Source organism: Astyanax mexicanus, chromosome 19 (assembly GCF_023375975.1).
Source record: "Astyanax mexicanus isolate ESR-SI-001 chromosome 19, AstMex3_surface, whole genome shotgun sequence".
Lineage (NCBI taxonomy): Eukaryota > Metazoa > Chordata > Actinopteri > Characiformes > Acestrorhamphidae > Astyanax > Astyanax mexicanus.
In genome coordinates, this window is record NC_064426.1 from 31,223,309 (window position 1) to 31,241,602 (window position 18,294).

At 36.8% G+C, this 18,294-nt stretch overlaps 1 protein-coding gene across 1 annotated transcript; it reads right to left on the reverse strand.

Moving 5' to 3' along the window:
• Positions 1–4,888: 4,888 nt before the first annotated feature.
• LOC103027271 (protein SCO1 homolog, mitochondrial) lies at positions 4,889–15,779 on the reverse strand. Its single transcript, XM_022673399.2, has 7 exons — positions 15,600–15,779; positions 9,005–9,118; positions 8,409–8,499; positions 6,862–7,059; positions 5,725–5,817; positions 5,515–5,630; positions 4,889–5,322 (listed from the first exon to the last, which is right to left on the reverse strand). The coding sequence occupies exons 1-7, from the start codon at positions 15,738–15,740 to the stop codon at positions 5,188–5,190; spliced, it is 888 nt and encodes a 295-aa protein (XP_022529120.2). The 5' UTR covers positions 15,741–15,779; the 3' UTR covers positions 4,889–5,187.
• Between the last annotated feature and the right edge of the window lie 2,515 nt (positions 15,780–18,294).

Genomic DNA, 18,294 nt, shown 5'->3' on the forward strand with positions numbered 1-18,294 from the left:
TACTGATGCTTACCTTGGTGCTGTCCACCAATCAAATCAACAATTGAAAACGTGCTCCTGCACTTTTTTCCAAAAAATATATATATACACGAACTGAGGCACACAATGTTAGCTGTAAGGCCAACCGACAGATTGAATGTACGTTAATATTAATCTAGCTTCCCTCAGCACTGCAAACACACTAAGTAGACTTTGACAGTTTTTATAAGAGATGACCCGCCCCAAACCTGGACCATATTTGGCGTGGGATCTTCTATGGCTCCAAAGCCACCTTGGACACTATACAATGTTGATTTTGCTTTTAAAATATCTATCTATATCTGTATTGTGTCACCTCTAAATGTTTTCCAGCCTAATCTCCGAGCCGGCCCATTAAAAAGCAATGATGGTTAAGAACGGTAGATTATTGGGCTCTGGGGTCTGACAGGGCAGGCCTCATTTTGTAGGATCAAGGAAGATTAGGTGCATGTGGGCATCGCTTAAGTTCTGGAGTTGACTGTCTGGGATCAGGCTCGGGCAGAATGCTCAGCAGGAGCACTTGGAATACTGGAATACAAGAACTTGCATTGGCATTGCATTGCAATGCCAAGGCATTGCATTGATTTACAGCCTTTCCAATACAATATTATGTAATAAGATATAATATGTAAGATTATCAATATCTTATTGCAATATGTGGAGCAAAGATGGGGCAGAATCTACGTATCTAATTATGCATAGGCGTAGGAACCGGGGGGGATGGGTGGGACATGTCCCACCCAATATAAAAAACAGGTGGATTTGTCCCCCCCAAAAATGATATCAGTTCGCTCAGGTCAGCTGTACTATTAATGAGAAGACAGACCGGACCAATCATGGAGCCGGTTCAGGTATTAAGTCACGCCTCTCAGTAGAAACAGCCAATCAGCTTGCTGGTTTTGCGGCGCGCGGAGCAGAGGCAGTTTGCTGTTGGGGAAGCCCCGCCCCCTCGCTGTGAGATTTAGCAGCGGGATCGGGACGCAGCAGCTTCAGCTGATTTTAAAACAGATATGGATATACGGAGATTTTTCTAAAAGAAAGGTAACGATAGGCTAACCACTTCAACTGTGATGATATGTTTCTGATAGCTGGTTAAAAATACACGTCTCTGAATCAGCACACAGTTTAAACCCACTGTGATTAATAAACTGCAGCTGTGTTAGTGAGTTAGCTTATCTTTGGAATTAGCTAGATTGGGAGTCAGGGTTAAAGGAAAAAAATAAAATATATATGTAATGTTTCCCTGTACCTGATCAGCTAATCACTTTAATTTTCAAACTGTTTATTCATTTAGGATTACATGACTTACTGTGAGCTATAATGAACGAAAATTGATTTAACTAACTAGTTATCTAGAAGCTGGATGTAGATGATCGCCAGAATTTCGTACAGTACTTTAAGTTGGTAGTTTAAAGCAGTAACTTAACCCCGATCACTGCCCTAAACTAGTGTTTTCCACCTGATCAGCTAATAAACAGTCATTTACTGAGTTTACCTGTTAAAATCCTTTAGTCCCCTATGGAGCCTAAATTAATCATGTATATCCACCAGAGGAAGCTCTAGAATATGCAGAACAGTTTTAATATGCAGTAGAATATATAAGAACTGGGTTGAGAAACACTGCTGTAACGTGACTTCTGTTCATTTGTATTTCACAGTAAGACCACATATCCTGACGTTTATAAAAGTCTCTATGAAACGTAAAGTTACATTCTTTTACATAAAAGGACACCATCTTAAGAAGAGCTCTCAGTAGAAAAAAATAAAAGTGCAGGAGAAAATGTAAATATACAACAGAATTGACATGCCAATACATAATAATAATAATAATAATAATAATAATAATAATAATAATAATCTGTTATATTATTTTAAATATTAGGTGATAACTCAGACATTGCTTGCATATTTTTTCTAACAACAGTAGCTGTAATGTGGAGTAACATGTTTAGGTTGTAAAATCACCTTATAATAATAATTTACTTTTAATTAAAAGTAATTTCCACAAATGTTGTTCTAGGAAACTATTGGGTGGGCTTGGGTTCATATTGGCAAATGTGTCCCCCCCCCAATATCAAGCCCGCTCCTACGCCCTTGATTATTATAAGTATTAGTATTAAGTCACAGTTTAATACATCCAAATTCATCTTTAATGAAGGTAATTAAGTCTTTTTTTTATCAATGGTTCAAGTGCATGAAAGGTTCCAGCACCACAATATACTGATCTCAAAGTTCCATCTCTCTTTTCGCAAACTACCAGTAGAGCCTTATAAATAACAATGCTGACAATGGATGCGAAAACAATCCCCCTAAATCCTGTCAAAATCCCCAGTATAGATTGATATCAATGTGCCCCCATTGCTCTTGTCAATTTAGTGAAGAATGTTTTTCAAGTGCCCAGTATGTCACCAGCATGTGATGCCAAGTCTCTATATAGAGAATGAGGAATGGCCTTGCATGCTCTGACACATATTAACCAATATATGCATTAAATCCTCTGCATATTGTCCTGGATAGTATTCTAAAAATGTCTCCTAATAGAATAGCTGATTGTGTAGGGTAATGGAGATGCATTACAGTAACCCCAGTTTTTCCCCTTTGGTAGGGTAGGGTATATCAAGATTATTAATCACTAAAAAAAAGACTCAGTTCTTCAATTTGTGTTCATCCTTTATTAAAGTGTGTCTGTCCTAACCCAGTGGTTTAAATGACTATATTTCTGCACTATTCGGATGGGATAAGTTTCTCAGGCGAAGTTTCTCAGTCTGGATGTAGGGAGCAAGTCTGCATTTCAGACACAGGGATTGATTGTTATTCTGTATTTGTTCAGATTTAAAATGACAGATTAAATTTTTGTGTTCTATTGCGGGCCGCAAATGGCAAAAGATTAGGAACCCCTGGTTTAGAAAATATCATATGTTCTCTAACCTCAATTAGACACAAGATAGGTAGAATATTTCTGGTAATCTGTAGCAATGTTTCACAGGTGCTTCTCAGCACGCTTCCCATCCTAAACATCTGAACCTCGGTCAGGTTATTGACAATAGCGGGTGACGTCTTCTAAACACCCCTATCTAAACAGACACATCAGATCTCTTGTGTTTCTCACCATGGCCCTCGAGGAATGGTGCGCTGTGACCCATCTTGGCTCCACATCAGAGCGCAGCTAATTGGCATTATTCTAATGGCCTACGAAATGTCAAGTGAAGGACTTATGACAGCTGTGACTGTTATTGGTCTTTAGCAAACATGACAACTGCTGGACTGCGGGCCTCTTCCCGACCCCTTCAGGCATCCCACCATGAAGCAGCCTGACCCCAGAAGAGCAGCAAAGAGGAAAGAATAAGGTTACCTCAGCGGCAACTGGCCAAGGAAGACAGGGAAGACACAGGGCTCTGTCTGAGACAGAAAAAGATCTAAGGACTCACAGCTTCAAACCAGATTAAGGAGTTTAGAAGTTAAAACACACTGAATAAAGAATCTGAATAAAGCAGGCACAGTTTTTAAAGCCAAACAGACAACTGAGTCTGAATGTTTTCAGAGGCTGTTTTGAGAATGGGCATGCATCAAAACTGGTCCCAGTTTAGAAGGTCACCAACAGCATGCCTATAAATGAGGCCGCTATTTGTGGGGTTATCATCCAAAATAACATCCACTTTTATATGAACTCTGATTTTTGCTATTCACCTAAATATATTAGACCTATGTTGATGTACAATGACTTTTTTAACATTCATTCATAAGTTTTTGACAAGTGGTAGGATGCCCCCCTCCCCCCTTTTATGTGAACCTTGATCCTCCCAAGGTTTCGTTCTCCTCCAGCTCTGAGGGAGTTTTTCCTGTTTCACTGAAATATACTAGTGTATCTAGTGCACCTTAAATATCATTGAAATGTTGCTTTATTTCAGTAATTAATTTAAAAATGTGAAACTCATTATATAGATGTGTTATACACAAGAGTGATCTATTTTAAGTGTTTATTTCTTGTATTGTTGATTATGACGTACAATCAATGAAAACCCCCAAAAAATCAGTATCTCTGAAAATTAATATATAAAACCAATTGGTACTTTTATCAGAGTGCAAAGTCCTGCTGGAAAATGAAATCTGCATCTTCATAAAAGTTGTCAGCAGAGGGAAGCATGAAGTGCTGTAAGATTTTCCAGGAAAACACTGCACTGACTTTAGACTTGATACCTGATATAACACAGTGGATCAACACCAGCAGATGACATGCTCTCCAAACAAACCATCACTGATCATCAGAAAATTTTAAATTTCATTTGGAAATTAAGGGTTTTAGAGTCTGGAGGAAGAGTGGAGAGACACACAGTCCAAGCTACTTGAGGTCTAGTGTGAAGTTTCCAAAATCTGTGATGGTTAAGATAGATCACTCTGTGTGTAATACATCTATATAATGAGTTTAACATTTTGAACTGAATTACTGAAACAAAGTAACTTTTCAATTTTTTTTATGTGCACTAGTAGTTTCATAATGCAAACTCTATAGTGCTTTGTTACCTTCTGGAAAGTTCCTCACTGTGGAATCTCTGCAGCTGAATATCATGCCAATTAATGGTGCCAGATGGTGCTCTGCTACAACAAAACTAAGGGTTGGAACTGAAGTGGATACCCAAAGCTTGTTGTATTCTAAGGGCTAAAAGAGAGGCTGAAATATTCCGTATATATTAATTATGGGTAATGTTTGCTACATATACACAAACTTTAAGTGGATATTGAAAAAATGTATGTTGGAATTAACAAAATGGTGGGAGTAATCACTTTATAATACAACATGCTACCACAATCATGAACAATAAACATTCATGCATGGGTTAAACAGAAATAACTAGAATAATACAAATACAACTGTAGCAGTAAACATTGTAGATGGTTTTATTGAAGATCTTTTATAGAACTGTACAACAAAACAAATCTTCACTGCTTGGTTGGTCATAACCAGCCAGGCATCTCTATGAGCCAGAGAAAAGAATAATCTTAGATACATAAAATTAAGGCTATAAGTGCCATCAGTAGTCCATTTCACTTACAAGTGGAATTTTTTTTTTTAATTTCAGATGATTTTAAGAAATAAGGTAAGAGATATGTATAGGAGAAGTGTGTTCTCAGCACACCTCATCCTTTATTGAGCTCCAATGACAGAGAATGCTACTTCTTCTGTTTTTGCTTCCTCATGTGTGATGCAATGGAGGCAGAGATTTCTGTTGCTTTCTTGTTTTGGCCGTAATAGTCCACAAACTGGCCATCAGGACCCACCAAGTACATAATGATGGTATGGTCAACCTGCATGTAGAAAATAAGCATTTTAAACAGAGTTACATTAAAGTAATGTCCATGCGCTTTCATGCAAATTTGAACCAGATGTTAATATTAATATTATTATACTTTGTAGTTAAACCTGCCATGATGGATTTTAGACAAAATAAAATTATGCAGATTTTTAACATGCATTAATTAAGGAAATACAAAACTCACAATGTAGTCATTGTCTTCATCTTTTGGACCCTGGCTAAAGTAAACTCTGTAGGCTCTGGAGGCCTCCTGGATTTGTGCTGCTGTTCCAGTCAAACCTATTAGCTTTGGAGAGAACTCTATAGAGATAAAGTAAAAAATAAATAATGGTTAAAGCATTGAAACAATGAAAATTACTGTTTAAAATAATTACCACCACCACCATCAGTTTACCTTTGACATATTTGGCTAAAGCCTCTGGCGTATCTCGGTCTGGATCGATTGTGATCAAAAGGGGCGTTAAATCTGGGAGTGTCCTAATACTATCTGCAAGAGGGAAAAAATAATGATTACTATGCAGATAAAGGAAAAACACTATATGTGACTTTTCACATCTATCCATCTATCAAATTTTATATAAAACTAAGGCTGTAGGTATGAGATCGACATTTGGGGAGGATACAATCTGCACTGAACTGGTCAAAAAACTGCAGAAGGTCACTGCCATCCTTCCTGTTGCCACTCTCTACATATTACACTTTCTTGTATTAATATGTCATATTTGTATCACAGTGCATAGTAAAATATAAATAATATTGGGAAACTCTGCTTCTGGTTCATATATATGTGTAGATAGATAGATAGATAGATAGATAGATAGATAGATAGACAGACAGACAGACAGACAGACAGACAGACAGACAGACACTATACAAGGTAAGGATCTTTCTGTAAACGGAGCAGTGCAGTAGATGTTGCTAATGGTCATTAAATAAAAAAAGTAAAGTGCAATGTGCAATGACATTGATTACGAAAGTGACTGATGTGACATAGAAATATAATATAAATATGCATACGTTAGAAGACAGTTCTAAAAAGAGAATGTGAAAATGTGAATACCCAATCATGAGTAAAGTGTACTTGAATGTAAGTGAGGTTGGGGAAGTGTTAATATAAATAATTAAGTGGTTGAATAATGTCCATGTGGTGTGACTGGGTTAAAATGACTGGTGTACGATATGCATCAGCTTTTTTGTATCAAGCAAGCAATCTATAGCATAATGTGGATGTTTAATGTGCACATGTGCATATTGTAATGATGATTCTGAAACGATATACTGTGCAGCCAAACCTAGAATATATATGTTAGATTTCTGATTTCAAATTAAAGCAAATTAAGACATTAACGTTACCTGATGACCAATGATGACTGCTGTGTGGCTAAATATAACCTATTAAATAGGCTATGATAGCTAACAATAGCAGAGATTGTCTGGTTTTCACCCAAAACCCAAAAAGTATGGGGTGGACTCTGACGTGGTATACAACAAAAAGTGTCCAGTTGAGAGTTTATTGAAAAAGTTACATTACCAATTTCTTTCACGACTTCAGCCATTTTCTCCAGCTCATCAGGACAGATGTCTGGACAATGTGTGAATCCAAAATAGATCAGCACCCACTGGCCGAGGAAATCGTCGCTTTTTGTAGGCTTGTTGTTGTGATCGACAAGCGAGAATGGACCTCCAAGAGCTGCCTTCCCCACAGACCTTGTCCTCTCTCTCTCAATCACTGTACAAAAATTAAAACCCTTTAATCAATCAGCATAATTCACAACTATCAGGACACAAATTACACATGATTTAAGGGATCAGAAAAGTTCATACCTTCATTAATTAAGCAATAGAACACGAGAGAGAGTGTGTTATCACGAATAACGATTCGGTCGTAGGCACGAGCCGAAGGCGAGTGCCGTAGATCATCACAGCCATTGCTTTTATACAACAGTTTCTTTTTTTACAAAATAAATAAAGAAAATAAATCAAAGAACTTCAAGAAATTAAGAATGAATATGCTTTAATATGGACTGTGCCTTCCGCCAAAAAGTAGTTCCACCACAACTGTAACAGAACTGAAATTTAACTACAAAACGGTGTATGGTTCATACAGACTAACACCACGAAAGTTAGATTGGAAGCAAAATTGGAAATAAGCAGAGATGGTAACGTTAGGACCGTAAAATAACGCTGAAACTCTCCTCTCCTGCTTTGTGCAGTCTTCTTCAGGTAAACGCTGCGCATTTTTTAGCATTTTTGCTTGTTTTGCTGGGTCGTGTTGGATTTAGCTAGCCGGCTGGACTGTGGTTAGGTTAGCGTAGCTTGCTTTAGCTCAGCATTAGCTTAGCCTAGCCTGGCTGGTTAGCGTACTGGCTGTCAGACGGCATTAGCCGAGCAATTTTCTTTCCCTTTTTTCCACAAAAGGCAGCCAGCGCTGTGGGTGAGCGTGCCGTGGTTGAGCGCTAGCCTGTGCTAAGCTAACGCTGCCGCTGATGCCGTTGATTATTCTAAGCTGTCCTGTGTAGATACGCCGTTACTCGGCAACGCATCGGCGGAGTGATACAGGTTTGGCGTGAGAAGGCCGTGATGTTATCACAAATATCATCACGGCTAGAACACTTCTCAACCAATCAGATTGTGAGGTCGGAACTAACTGTTGTATAAACCAGTATAAATGCTGTAACAACAGTGAAATAACGTCATACTGTTTTCACACTTAAAATATAGAATGTAGATTTAGAAAGATTTGTTCCAGCTTAGTTGCTGACCTTATTTCTGACCTTATTTCTGGAGCATTGATATGAGTATTTGACTGAATTCAGCAACAATAAAGTGTTACTTTTCAGGATGTTAGATGATTTAAATGCTGGGGGGCTTTATATTCTTTTAGCTCCTGCCTGGCCTTAAATATGGTGCCAATATACTTCTTTATTTAGGAAGGACTAGCCAAGCTTTGTGTGTGCCTCTGCACATCTGTGTCAGCAACAGGTGCAACTTAGAACCAAGTAGCTCATTGCCACAAAGATCTGTACATACTGTATGTATGGCAGCACAAAAAAACAACAAAAAAAGTGAATGACTTACTTTCCTCTTTCTCTTTTTTAAAGTACTTCATCCCCAAAAGAAAAGTCCCTCCTATGGCAAATGTGATGGCGAGAGATTTCCACGTCACTGGCTGAGAAAAAAAAAAGAAAAAACCCAAACAAGGATTCTTCAATGTAAGAAAATAAACTGTTCATTTCTACATATAATCTGACTTCTATATTAACACGGGGCTGATAATAAACCCACTGCTGTCATACCACAATTTTGCAATTTTCCACTTGACATTAAATGAATTTGCTAAATTGGTAGCTTGTTACATTGTGCTTACTTTCTTGCAGTGAAATATGTCCAGTTATGGGACCCATTGGATGAGCTTTTAATTGTTGAAAATATTAAAACATTGGAATTGTAATATTAAAAAACAACCATAAATACAACAAAAATAAAAGCAAATCGATATAATGGCACGTTCACATGCACCATGGCCAATTTTGAGGTCAATGTATTGTGAAAGATTTTTTTTTTTCCAATTTTATAAATTGGTAATATTTCATAGTGCAGGACGCAAAAAAAAAAAAAAAACTTGAAACAAACTGAATGTTGGTGCCATCGGTCCATTAATTCCAGAAGCTTACCCCAGTCTTCTTGTCTGTAGATTTCTTTTGGTCAGATGAGGGGGGTGGAGGTAGTGTAGACAGTGTTCTGACACTGGCTAACTGTGGAGTTCTGCATGTAAACTCAATTCTGAACTGTGGAGATGAGAACAGACAAACATTATTATTAGGGCCCGAGCACCGAAGGCGCAGGCGAAGCCTGCACCGGAGGTGCAAAGCCCTATTGTTTTTGGTCCGTTTATTATTATTATTATTATTATTCTGCCTCTTTGCGTCCATTTTTGAGGCATTTCCGATACTCGAAAACTCACGCATTTTGGCACAGACCTCAAGCTCGGCGAAAATTTTAAAGTTCCATAGAGGCTGGACTTTGGCGTTGTTCAGGAGCTCTATAGCGCCCCCAAACGTCGGCAGTGGCCGGGATGAAGTTTGTCCAACGTGCACCAACTTTGGTACGCTCATTGACCTCCTCATAAACAACAAGAATCACTAGGTTTTATTTGACTCCGCCCAACAGGAAGTCGGCCATTTTGACAGGAAGTTGCAAAATAAAAAGTTTCCCGCTGGGTTTCGGAGGGGTTAGGATGTTTAAAAACTCCTAAAATTTTACAGAGCTATTTGGCTTAGGCCATACTTTGACCTTCAGTTGGAATTTCGTAAATTCGTCTTTCATCAGCTCTCTAGCGCCACCTATTTTATATCATATTTATGAAAAGCTCTCAGCCTCTTGATAATTGGCAGATTCAATAAGTCTTTGAAATGATTTAGGAATATTTTGTCGTTTTTCTCATGTGTAGCTAGAGGACTCTACAGCGCCCCCTATTTTGTTTAGGCCATTAAATTAGCTGTAGCTGTCTCAAAATTTCTCCAATATTCTCGATTTTTGGCAACAACATAGAAACTATCATCCCGCACATATTACCCATTGGCTTGTACTAGCTCTGCCCAACAGGAAGTCGGCCATTTTGAAATTTGTGGAATTTTTACACATTTTTCACGAACTCATTCAAACTCCTCCTAGAGTCTTTGTCAGATTATCTCTAAATTGGGCGTGGGTAGGCTCCAGACATACATGGTGATAAATTGCGAAGGAATAGTCGATAGCTGAAACGATGACGTAATGGCGGACAATTAATTTAATGGAGACGCAACACTAGACCAAAGTGAAACCATGACACGGTCATAAAACAGATGATTGAAAAATCATGAAACTTGGTAAACACACAAGAGACATCACAAGACACGTTTTTAGTATTGGAATGATTGACTCCGCCCAACAGGACGTCGGCCATTTTGAAATATGTGCATTTTACACACATTTTTTGCATACTTTGTCGAACTCCTCCTAGGGAATTTGTTGAATACTCTTGATATTTGTCAGCAAAAAACTACTACCATCCATGATGATAAATTGCGAAGGAATAGTCGATATCTTAAACGAGGACGAAATGGCGGACAGTTGAACTGCTTGAGGTGCCCCATTAAAACAGGAAGTGAATACATTCTGGTGTTAGTAGGTGTTTGAGGAGGTTAAAAAGAAAAAAAAAAGAGTTGAAAACTCTCAAAAATTTACAGGCCTGCTTGAATTAAGCAGTACTTTCATCTGAAATTAAAATTTCTTGTATACGTATTTCATTGGCTCTATAGCGCCACCTAGGTTTCAATGCATATTTGACATTACGGGAATGCTCAAAACCTCTTGAAAATTGACAGATTGCATAAGACCTAAAAACACTTTGCAAATATTTTGACAATTTTTTCATGTATAGCTAGCGGACTCTACAGCGCCCCCTAATTGGTTCGTTTAATAAATTAGCTGTGGATGTGTCAAAATTTGTCTAATCTTCTCAAATTTTGGTAGGATCGTAGATAGTATGACCCTGCACATATTTGCAAGTGGCTTGTATTAGCTCCACCCAACAGGAAGTCGGCCATATTGGAATTTGTAATATTTTTACAAATTTTTCACAAACTAATTTAAACTGCTCCTAAAGTCTTTGTCAGATTACCTCTTATTTCGCTGTAAATGAACAACAGACATATTTGATGATAATTGCCAAAGGATTAGTTGATCGGTAAAACGGTGACCCAATGGCGAGCAATTGAGTCACTAGAGACGCAACACTAAACCAAAGTGAAACCATGACACGGTCAGAAAACAGATTATTGAAAATTCATGAAACTTGGCAAAAACACAAAAGACATCATTACACACATTTTCAGCATTGGTAGGACTGACTCCGCCCAACAGGAAGTCGGCCATTTTGAAATATCTGCATTTTACACACATTTTTTGTGTACATTGTCAAACTACTCCTAGCAAATTTGATGAATTCTCTTGGTATTTGGTAAAAATAAACATTGAACATATCTGATGATAAATTGTGAAGGAATAGTCGATATCTCAAACGAGGACGAAATGGCAGATGGTTGAATTTTTGAGATCCCACATCAAAACAGGAGGTGAAAACCTAGGTAATGCCAGGTGTTTTGAGGAGGTTATAACGGAGAAAAACTCACAAAATTTGACCAGCCTGCTTATCTAAGGCTGTTGTTTGATGTAGAATTAGAATTTCAAATACATGTATTTTAACAGCGCCATAGCGCCACCTGTATTTTAAATGGATATTTCACATGTTTAACAGGATAGAAAACTCTTGAAAATTGGCACACTCAATAAGACCTCAAAATTACTTTTACCGGTTTCTCGGTTTGGCCCGGTACGATTTGCGCTGTTGTGCGAGGGCCCTACGTCCCCCTGTGACAGGGGGACAACTCGTTATTAGGGCCCGAGCACCGAAGGCGCAGGCGAAGCCTGCACCGGAGGTGCAAAGCCCTATTGTTTTTGGTCCGTTTATTATTATTATTATTATTATTATTATTCTGCCTCTTTGCGTCCATTTTTGAGGCATTTCCGATACTCGAAAACTCACGCATTTTGGCACAGACCTCAAGCTCGGCGAAAATTTTAAAGTTCCATAGAGGCTGGACTTTGGCGTTGTTCAGGAGCTCTATAGCGCCCCCAAACGTCGGCAGTGGCCGGGATGAAGTTTGTCCAACGTGCACCAACTTTGGTACGCTCATTGACCTCCTCATAAACAACAAGAATCACTAGGTTTTATTTGACTCCGCCCAACAGGAAGTCGGCCATTTTGACAGGAAGTTGCAAAATAAAAAGTTTCCCGCCGGGTTTCGGAGGGGTTAGGATGTTTGAAAACTAATAAAATTTTACAGAGCTATTTGCCTTAGGCCATACTTTGACCGTAAGTTGGAATTTCGTAAATTCGTCTTTCATCAGCTCTCTAGCGCCACCTATTTTATATCATATTTATGAAAAGCTCTCAGCCTCTTGATAATTGGCAGATTCAATAAGTCTTTGAAATGATTTAGGAATATTTTGTCGTTTTTCTCATGTGTAGCTAGAGGACTCTACAGCGCCCCCTATTTTGTTTAGGCCATTAAATTAGCTGTAGCTGTCTCAAAATTTCTCCAATGTTCTCGATTTTTGGCAACAACATAGAAACTATCATCCCGCACATATTACCCATTGGCTTGTACTAGCTCCACCCAACAGGAAGTCGGCCATTTTGAAATTTGTGGAATTTTTACACATTTTTCACGAACTCATTCAAACTCCTCCTAGAGTCTTTGTCATATTACCTCTAAATTTGGTGTGGATAGGCTCCAGACATACATGGTGATAAATTGCGAAGGAATAGTCGATAGCTGAAACGATGACGTAATGGCGGACAATTAATTTAATGGAGACGCAACACTAGACCAAAGTGAAACCATGACACAGTCATAAAACAGATTATTGAAAAATCATGAAACTTGGTAAAAACACAAGAGACATCATAAGACACGTTTTTAGTATTGGAATGATTGACTCCGCCCAACAGGAAGTCGGCCATTTTGAAATATGTGCATTTTACACACATTTTTTGCATACTTTGTCGAACTCCTCCTAGGGAATTTGTTGAATACTTTTGATATTTGTCAGTAATAAACTACTAACACACCTGATGATAAATTGCGAAGGAATAGTCGATATCTTAAACGAGGACGAAATGGCGGACAGTTGAATTGCTTGAGATGCCCCGTTAAAACAGGAAGTGAATACATTCTGGTGTTAGTAGGTGTTTGAGGAGGTTAAAAAGGTTGAAAACTCTCGAAAATTTACAGGCCTGCTTGATTTAAGCAGTAGTTTGATCTGAAATTAAAATTTCATATATACGTATTTCATTGGCTCTATAGCGCCACCTAGGTTTCAATGCATATTTGACATTACGGGAATGCTCAAAACCTCTTGAAAATTGGCAGATTGCATAAGACCTAAAAACACTTTACAAATATTTTGACAATTTTTTCATGTATAGCTAGCGGACTCTACAGCGCCCCCTAATTGGTTCGTTTAATAAATTAGCTGTGGATGTGTCAAAATTTGTCTAATCTTCTCAAATTTTGGTAGGATCGTAGATAGTATGACCCTGCACATATTTGCAATTGGCTTGTATTAGCTCCGCCCCACAGGAAGTCGGCCATATTGGAATTTGTAATATTTTTACACATTTTTCACAAACTCATTTAAACTGCTCCTAAAGTCTTTGTCAGATTACCTCTTATTTCGCTGTAAATGAACAACAGACATATTTGATGATAACTGCCAAAGGATTAGTTGATCAGTAAAACGGTGACCCAATGGCGAGCAATTGATTGACTAGAGACGCAACACAAAACCAAAGTGAAACCATGACACGGTCAGAACACAGATGATTGAAAATTCATGAAACTTGGCAAAAACACAAAAGACATCATTACACACGTTTTCAGTATTGGTAGGACTGACTCCGCCCAACAGGAAGTCTGCCATTTTGAAATATCTGCATTTTACATACATTTTTTGCGTATGTTGTCAAACTACTCCTAGAAATTTTGTTGAATTCTCTTGGTATTTGGTAAAAATAAACACTGAACATATCTGATGACAAATTGTGAAGGAATAGTCGATATCTTAAACGAGGACGAAATGACGGACGGTTGAATTTTTGAGATGCCACCTCAAAACAGGAAGTTGACACCTAGGTAATGCAAGGTGTTTTGAGGAGGTTATAACTGAGGAAAACTCACAAAATTTGACCGGCCTGCTTATCTGAGGCGGTTCTTTGATCTAGAATTAAAAATTCAAATACATGTGTTTTCACAGCTCTGTAGCGCCACCTATATTTTAAATGAATATTTGACATTTTTGGCAGAATAGAAAACTCTTGAAAATTGGCACACTCAATGAGACCTCAAAATTACTTTCACCGGTTTCTCGGTTTGGCCCGGTACGATTTGCGCTGGTGTGCGAGGGCCCTACGTCCCCCTGTGACAGGGGGACAACTCGTTATTATTATTATTATTTATTTGTGATAAGTCACAAATACAGTTTTGTAAAAAAGGGACAAACAAAGACAACAGAAATATACTGCCTTTGGCATTTTCAGACATCCCACCCTGCAAAAACTCATTTCAGAGAGGTACCCTGCCAAACATACATTGATTACCGGTACATACAATGGGATAATTGCAAAATTTTGAAATGTAGATGTTGAATGCTCTTTTTGTTAAACAGAATGTGAATCAGTATCTCAGCCTTTTTTTAAATATTATTTTATATCTAAATTTTGTTGAGAATTTTTATCTATCTTTTTGGGGGAAAACCAACATCTCTTTTAATTTAAACCTTGGTGATATAATGTGTTTTTTCACATGCTGATCTAGATGTGGAGTATATTGTTAATATCATGATTGTATTGAGTAAATACTTTATTCACAAATGTAAACACAGGGAGACCACTTCAGTTTCTGAATCGGTTTCTCTGATTTTGCTATTTATAGGTATATGTTTGAGTAAAATGAACATTGTTGTTTTATTCTATAAACTACAGACAACATTTATCTCAAAATCCAAATAAAAATATTGTCATTTAGAGCATTTATTTGCAGAAATGGCTGAAATAACAAAAAAGATGCAGAGCTTGCAGACCTCAAATAATGCAAACAAACCAAGTACATATTCATGAAGTTTTTAGAGTTCAGAAATCAATATTTGGTGGAACCCTCTTTTTTTTGTTAATTACAATAATATGTTCTCCTCCACCAGTCTTACACACTGCTTTTGGATAACTTTATGCCACTTCTGGTGCAAACATTCAGGCAGTACAGCTTGGTTTGATGGCTTGTGATCATCCATCTTCCTTTTGATTATATTCCAGGTTTTTACTTTGGTTAAAAAAAAACTCATCATTTTAAGTCGTCCTTTTTTCCAGAGCTGTATTTGACTTCAATACCAAGATTTGTTATTTTTCTAATGGACTTTACCTCAACAGAATTTATGCTGAATTAGCATGTGCCTCTTGTTAATATTTTTTTTCCTTTTCTTATTAATGTTTATGTTCATGTTGTCTCCTATTGTGATTTCTATGAGTCAATTTGAAATATAAAATAAAAAAGGGACATTAGGCTTGTATGTGGATCAGGCTGGTCTATACAGCACTGCTGTTGAGATATAGAGATAAACCTCCACACACTGAGACTTTAGCCTTTATTAACATAACTGCGGATGACCTACCAGTCTGCAGACTCCCCTGTTACAGAGCTCTGCCCGTGAGTAGCCCGCGCTGCCCTGCAGGAGCAGACTGCTGTAGGACTGCTGGAGAATGAGGGGTTTAATCAGAGGAGACCTGAGTCTCTGGAAACACAGCGAGGCCATGACTCGGCTCGAGGTCAGCAGTGCTCTATGCTCTGTGTACTGAAACATCAGCAAAGATCTTCTACAGAGGAGAGTTCCCACTTTCAGATTTGATATTATTGTAATGGACTTTACCTCACTACTGAAATCTTTCAGAATCACTATAAATAAGAAATGTTTAAAAACCGCGACCTATGACGAATAAAGCGGTATTGGCGATAAATTAATGAATGAATGAAGAAATGTTAAAAAAAACAGTAAGAATTTATGACAACCTGGCATTTACTTTTATTAATATTTTTCTTTTATTATTTTTCTTTTCTATTTTTTACCTATGTCTATGTTCATGCTGTCTTCTATTATCTAATCTATTTATATTAGTCAGTTTGAAATTTAAAGAATGGAGCAAAAACAATTCAGACACCTCAATGCTAGAAAAAAAAAGTATACAATTTTTTTGTGCTCCAAACATCCAAAAAAAAAAAAAAAATAGAACATTTATTTATCTATTTCGGGAATTATCTAGTTAAATATTTTTTCAATAAAGTAAATTACATGGTAGATATAGATTATTTTAATATTTATATTTTTGTTATATATAGTTTCGAATTTAATATCTCTGCTTATAGTGTATTTCTTGCAGAATTTGATTTATTTTGAGTCTTTTAACTTAATTGTCTTAGCAACAGAAAATATGTTACCACTATAGAGTTTATAAAGTAGTTCAGTTTGTTGGTTAAAGAATGAGATGTGTGTTGTCTACATAAATATTTTGTTTAATTTGTTTTAATTTATCCTGGATGTACTGGTTTGTATTATGTTATTTTTGGAAATGAATACAATAAAAAAGAAGGCCCACTTAAAAATGTCTTTCTGGTTTGAAAGACCACCAGATTATTCTCCTGTGTGAGCCCAAAATGAATGGGTTCCTATGGAGCAGCTAAGCAAAATCATAGTTTATATATATTTGATCGTTTTTATACTAAACAATCTACTAATTTTCTCAGGACAATATCAAATGTTTCAGCACCACAGACCTAAGTTGCCATATACCATCATATTTCTTATACATGATTTTTATAAATAACAATACTTATCAGACCTGCTCTAGTGACTGGATTACCTGCATGTACCTGTTAGTTTGATTGATTGACTGATTAATTGACTGATTGATTGATTACAGTAGCACTAATGCTAGCGTCTTTGCTGTATAAAACATGTTTGCTTTAGAAAAATGGAAAAGTACAGGTAGGTTTTCTTTGCTTTCCTAGCTAAAATAGTCATTATAGTTTCTAAAATTGTATGAATATCGGGAATATGTAGATCAATACCCCTTTTAATTAAGGCTTTTAGCCGTTTAGCTCTATTCACCCCTATTCATTAAAGACTTAATCGCGGGCTCCCTCTAGTGGTTCTCAGTTATTTACTGGTATAGCAGGGTAATAAGAAGTGGGTACTCTCTATATATAACAGCTCTGGTGATGGGCGACAACAAGAGAATACAGACGCACGCAGATCACAGCGACACCCAGCGGTTCTGTACAGTAACTGCTGTCTGAGATTATTGGTAATTTATTAAAAGTCAATTAGTATTTGTATAAATTAAATAAAGCCTCTAACAAAATGTGAAGCACAGTAAGCAAAAATATACAGAGCCCATAAAGTATATAGATTAAAGGGTACTTTGGATACAACAAAATAATTATTTATAAATTAATTAACCATGTATTTGCTTTAATTTTACAAAAAGTTCTCTTAATTTAACACCATCAGATGACATGTCTCTCCAAACCATCACTGATTCTGGAAACTTCACTCTAGACCTCAAGTAGCTTGAACTGTGTGTCTCTCCACTTTTCCTCCAGACTCTGCTCCCTTGATTTACAAATGAAATGTAAAATTTACTGATGATCAGTGATGGTTTGGAGAGTCATCTGCTGGTGTTGGTCCACTGTGATATATCAAGTCTAAAGTCTGTGCAGTGTTTTTTTCCACAAAATCTTACAGCACTTCATGCTTCCCCTTTGTTGACAACTTTTATGAAGATGCGGATTTCATTTTCCAGCAGGAATTGGCACACTGTCCACACTGCCATAAGTAGTAATTGGTCTTATATAATATTCTAATTTTCTGAGACACTGATTTATGGGGTTTTATTGGTTGTAAGGCATAGTTATCAACCACAAAATTATATGTATATAATATATATATATGTATATAATATATATATATATATATATATATATATATATATATATATATATATATATATATATATATATATATATTACAATATATGAGTTTTACATTCTGAACTAAATAGAGTAATTTTATAATGAAGTATTTTAATACGCTTCCTTAGCTTTGTTGGGGATTCAAAATTCATAGGGTAAAAGCCATGATTTTTTCCTGTTTTCCAATCCCTCTAGGTGTAGAATATTTCTCTGAGAGAAATACATTCCTTATTGCAATTTTTTTTTTTTCATTTTAAGTCAAAAATACAATCATTGCCAACTAAAAACTGTCGTTCATCTTTCACCACCTTTTTATAATACCCGCCACTGAACACAACCTC